This window comes from Monomorium pharaonis, chromosome 11 (genome assembly GCF_013373865.1).
Source record: "Monomorium pharaonis isolate MP-MQ-018 chromosome 11, ASM1337386v2, whole genome shotgun sequence".
NCBI lineage: Eukaryota > Metazoa > Arthropoda > Insecta > Hymenoptera > Formicidae > Monomorium > Monomorium pharaonis.
The window spans coordinates 4100853-4106868 of record NC_050477.1 but is presented as its reverse complement, the minus strand read 5'-3'; the positions used below and the strand labels follow the sequence as shown (position 1 = coordinate 4106868).

General features: G+C 45.4%; 1 protein-coding gene across 1 annotated transcript; it reads left to right on the top strand.

Moving 5' to 3' along the window:
• Positions 1–6: 6 nt before the first annotated feature.
• Positions 7–4002, top strand: LOC114254696 (cell wall protein DAN4-like). Its single transcript, XM_028191612.2, has 2 exons — positions 7–1989; positions 2256–4002. The coding sequence occupies exons 1-2, from the start codon at positions 330–332 to the stop codon at positions 2999–3001; spliced, it is 2406 nt and encodes an 801-aa protein (XP_028047413.2). The 5' UTR covers positions 7–329; the 3' UTR covers positions 3002–4002.
• The last annotated feature ends 2014 nt before the right edge of the window (positions 4003–6016 follow it).

Sequence of the window (6016 nt, the reverse complement as noted above, 5' to 3'; positions counted from 1 at the left end):
TAAACTCCTTTCTCAAGTACTACGTCGACACATACGCCGACCAACTTCCGGATAATTCTGAACTAAAGAGATACGCGGGTCTGATTGCGAGAAGCATCGTCGACAACGTCGGCGCGATCGACGAGAATATTTACTTGCTCGGCAACGTTTATGAGAATCATACGATTAACGTCAGATATCTCTTCGATCTCGTACTGGCCGACGACTTGCTCGAGAAGGACGTCGTCGAAGCTAAGAGGTACCTAGTGGCGAAACTGAACGAATTCAACGTGGTGGAAAAGTATCTCAGAGTGCCAAGGTATCAGCAGGCGACTCCCGCTCAGCTGACGATGGAGATCACCGAGCAGCTGAGAGACATTGACTTCGTCAGAAGCATCGCGACGTCTCTGCGAATGTACGCGAGATTCTGGCACAGGAGTCGCATGATAGAAAGCCTCGACGAGTTGCTCGAACTGTTCGACAGTTACGAGAATCTACGCGAAATACCGCGTTACGTGCGCATGATGCAGAAGATCGACGAGATCAAGGGAAGTTTGCGGGAGTTGAGGGGAGACATACCCGTCGAAATTCTTTGCAACGCACCGCGAGCTTGTCTGCGACTAGGCCTGCAATTGATTTTACATTGCAAGTTCATAAGTACGCAAATCAAGGATCTTATCAGGGACTTCCTCGAATTGAGCGACGTGTGCGTGGATCCCATACGCATGATACAGGAGTCGAGACGTTCAGTGGAGATCCCGTTCAGGTTATCGAAAGTGCGTCACAGCACGACGCTTACCACGGGCACGATCGTCGGCGAAGCTATGACTCAACGCACCACAGTCAATCGCGATCAGAGCGAAAGTGAATCCGAAGAGGTTCCAGAGTCCGTCGAATCCAACGAATCTACGAGAGAAGTTTCAAAGGAAACCTCGGAACGAAGTCTGGATTTCACGGATCTGATATTTAGGTCGCCGACTACGACCCAGCTCATTTCGACGACTCGTCGAGAAGAGACAACTGTGGCCGTAATGAGCACCACGGCTGCAACTACTACAATCTTACCTACGACTACACCGTCGGCTACAAGAATTACGACTACAACATCGTCACCAATCGCTACAACGTTACCCACGTCAACTACTACTGCATCACCCACAACTACAACGTTGCCTACATCGACTACTACAACGTTATCTACGACGACTACTACAGCGTTGCCTACGACGACTACTACAACGTTGCCTACGACGACTACTAGAACGTTGCCTACGACGACTACTACAACGTTGCCTATGACGACTATTACAACGTTGCCTACGATGACTACTACAACGTTGCCTACGACAACTACTACAACGTTGCCTACGACGACTACTACAACGTTGCCTACGACGACTATTACTACGTTGCCTACGACGACTATTACTACGTTGCCTACAACAACTACTACAACGTTGTCCACAACGACTACTACAACGCCCGCAACTACAACATTGCCTACGACTACTACAACGTTGCCCACGACGACTAATACAATATTGTCCACAACTACTACAACATTGCCCACAACGCCTACTACTACATTGTCCACAGCAACCGGTACATTACCTACAACTACCACAATGTCGACCACAATTACAACATCGCCTGCAATTACGACGGAAAGATCGATCGAGGAAATCGACGTGAAAATGGAACATACTACAGTGACAGAAGGTGATCGTGACGACAGAGTTACAATGCCAATGGAGAGCTCGTCAATGCTTATTACAACACCTGTCCCGATTAAGTCTTGCGAGTCCGATGAATGTAGCGAGCGAAGCTCCGAGGAGACTGGCGTACATGTTGAAACGAAGACTTTGCTCTTGACGACGCCAGCGATGCAGACTTCCACTCTCGAAGCTGTTCAGACGACGTCTTCCGAGCCGTTCACGACCAGTCGAGATCACGTCAACGAAAGTACGATCTCCTCGACGACGGAGTCGAGTGAAACGCCGGTTACAAAAGGTAAAACGATAGCATTATATTATATTTACGTTACATTCTGTATAGCTTTTTTTATAATATAAAATGTTGGTTAACTTGGGAGAAAATTACGATTTCTGACGTTAATCTAGTGATAGTTTTTTTGATCGGAAAAATACTCTCGTCGTATTATGCATATTTATTCATTCAACAGATATATTATAAAAATAAACAGACTTTAATGCTAAATACATGTAGTTGTACATGAACAAATTTCCAACATTAAACTGTGAAACGCACAAACACAGGCGATAACTGCGCGAAGTCCTGCTTTGAAGACTGCAGATCCAAGAGCGAGAGCGTCGAGACGTCGGAAAGGTCGTCCTGCGAGACGAGCTGCGACTCCGTGACGGAAGATTGCGAGGACGGGGTGGACAGTGCCTCCAAGGACTCGCCGGAGGTGATCTCTCCGGATTGCGAAACGGAGACCGATAGGAGTTGCGAATGCGCTACCAAGGAAGAGAGGAGCGCCGAGTGCGTGACGCTGTGCTCTTCGGGTCCTGCGGAGAGCTCGTCTTGCGAGGGGGTCCAGCAGAAAGACTGCGCGACGTCGGCGACGCCGACGGTCGTCGCGGAGCTCGAACGCAAGCGGACGCGAGGCATGTGCGAGATCCGGGATTTCCATCATCGCCGTCAGTTGAGACGGTTGGCGAGAATGCGGGCGAACCGTATCGACGTCCCCAGGCCGAGGATGTCGCGTCGAGGCCGGGCCGCGACCAAGAAGCTGTACAATCTGTTAACCACCCGACTGCCCTATTCCAAAAACCGAAAGGTGGAGGAATACTTGCTGAAAAGACCTCTCGACAAGGATCGAAAACGTCGCAAACAATGGGAGGAGATCTACAAGCTGAGGAAACGGCTGGCGAGGAGACTCAGCGGCGGGAGACAGATGCAACGAAGTTCAACGATGCATCATGGGAGAGGGGTCACATCGGTCCGCTATAATCAGATCAAGAGGATACCCGGGGGAGACGCGAAATTGATCAGCGCGTAAAAAAAGTTGAGGGTCCATCGATTTAAATTTACGTCATTATAGCTGTTATTACAGACGAATGATATCGGCCATTACTTCGTCGTGCTTCGCTTAGCATATTTTTCCGTTCATTTAATCGGGTCAGAGGCGAAAAATATCGTGGACCGTAAGAACGGGGCACTCTCGTTTCTGCGGAGCTAATTATATCGAATACAAGAGCGTTTATCGAATTCGGCTAAACGATTACTCGGCCCGGAGTTTTTAATAGTCGTCTATATTTAATCGGTGGATCGTCGCGCGAAAGACTCGTGTGCGTCATGAATTATTACTTCGATGCTTTCTCAAAGGCCGCAATTGACGTCGCAGCACTGATCAATTAAAGTCGCGTTAATGAGGCCCCCCTCTCCTTCCCTCGTCAGCATATCGAGTAACAAATTTGCACCGCGGGCAACCGAGATATTTTGGAACGTTTAAACTTTCAGAGATTTTTTTTTCCCCGTTGAATTATTTTTGTAAATTCTTCATTAGTCGAAAAAAAAGTACAAGTTTGAAAATAATCGTGTCTTGCGATATACCGTGATCATTCTCTCCAGTCTACTTATACCAGTTTCGTTTTTATTTCACTTAGACTAAGAAAATTGACGGAGAGAGACAAATTTACGCGGAGAGTCAGAAATAGAAATTGTATCGATGGAAGGTTTTTTTCTTTTTTTATTTATTCGAGTACTTCGAGGCTCTTCTTGCTCTCCCGGTTGAAGAGGGATCAGCTGCCTTTTTCAGCGAGCACTCGAGCAAACCCCTCTCGCCCGTCTCGGTCTCGTTTCGTGCCGAGTGAGCGAGCAGCCGAGTCGCTCGAGGTTCGGCGTGAGTAAACGTCATAAAGCGGATAAGCGGAGCAAACGATAGAACACAATGAGAAGTAAATTTGACATGGCCGGTGCCCGGCGCGTAATCTGTCTTATTAAACGGTCCCGCTCGCACAGTGAGCGATTACATTTGAATTTACTTTACGCCCGAAATAAGCGCCGTGTTACGCTATCGAGCCAATTAATTCTCCATCCCCAGGATACCTTTACGACCACGGCGAATCCGCTTCATATAGCCGATCGTTATTCCGCCGCCGCCACCGCCACCGCCATCATCATCACGCGACCTTTTTCTTTCTCTTTTTTTCCCACCTCCCTCTCTCCTTCCGAGATTATGAGATTGGAATTTCGCGTGCCCCTCTAATCTCCGCGATCTCCGCGGAATCTACGCGCGATCGCCGTTCGGCGACGAAGAAATTCGGACGCTTTCACTCGTCGCCGGCGAGGAGCACCCGCGCAAATCGTTTCCAGCAAACGTAAATATAAGTAAACACGTCTTATCCACGCGGCGGCGATTAATAACGATTTGCTCGTGTTCGAAGGCGCCGGATTAATCGCCGACATTAATCGAGCGCCATTCACGTTCGATTAATCTCGCCGAGGAGCAGGCGATATGAGCGAGTACTATTTTCAAGAGATGAATTCGAAAGGTGGAATATATAATTATTATCGATGCATTATTTTCAGATAAAATAAACTCTATCGCGCGGAGAGATAAATCCGAGCGAGATTTCTCGAGCTGAGTTATTTTAAAGAAGCCACTCCTCTCTTTCCTTCAAGAGCCTTTTGCCGAAAATCAGATGTTCCCTGTCAAAGAGATCAACGTACGCGGATTTGCGTTCCTGCAAAAAGTTTCGTTTTACATTTTTCTAAGGCTTTCAAGGTGATCGCTGGTCTTTCTTCTCTTGCTAGCCAACCCTTGCGCCGCGACCTTGCGGTAGCACGTATCGATCCGCGATTATGCTCACGCGCTCGAAATTCGAAGGACCTCGGAAAACGCGACACGTGCGCGAGAAAAATGTCTGGACAAATTGCCGATACAATCGGCACACGTGTCACAGAAATAAGTATGGATAGAGCATGAATGTCCGATGTCCCGCCGAGAGTATTTACAAAAGCGTGCTCACACATACGCACAAACGAATAGCTCTCGTATCGAGCCGCTATTCGCGAGCTGAATAATCGCGGGAATCGGGAATGGAAATCGCACAAGTGCAAAAAAAGAGAGGCTTCGTATCGTTTAGTAAGATGTGCTTTTACTCCTTCTTTCCCTCTTTCTTCTTTTTTTTTTAAGAAAGAATGTGAGTGTCCTGCGAATATCAACTATAGTCGCAATCTCACGCACACACACTCATATACAAATACGTGAGTTTACTAGGGTTGGAAGCGACGCGTTACTTGTAACACCATTGTCGTTATCATTATTTTTTTCAGTAATGATCGTTACTTTTTCTGTCTGCAACAATAACGGTAATGTCATTATATTTTTACAATAACGGTAACACGTTTAAATGTTATATATTGATTATTTCTCTATTACCTTTATATCTGTTCAATAAGTTCGTGCATCTCTTCAGTGCGCAAATATAGTAATCGGCGTGCTAGATCAAATGTTACATGCATTATAAGTGCAATTATAAGTTTCATTTATTTTCCTAGTTTATTACAACATATTGAAAAATATTTGTAATTTACGAGTATATTTTAAGCCGCAGTCTGATATTCATCGCCAGTATGAAAGTTAATGATACAAATGTAACGTGAATTATAGGGTTTTTTTTTGTACTGGCAATGAACATTGAAATACGATCTTAATAACAATATTAATGTTTAAAGACAATGAAAAATTTTCATAAAACTTACGTTTATGAGTTACAATTTAAATATACTAAAAACATTAATAAGAATTAGAAGAAGCTTGCTATACACAGAAACTAGTTTCGATTTGTTTCAATATGGATTATTTTACATTTAACACTGAGATCATTAGGTAGTATAATTTTGAAACCTGATATCTCTCTTACTTTTTAGTAAAAAAGTAACGAATTGTTATTTCTGACAATGAGTAACGGTAATGCATTACATTTATTTACAAAGTAACGTTCCCAATCCTGGAGTTTACCGAGCAGACAACGGTCGCACGAACGTTTCCACGATTTCGTTTTTTTTT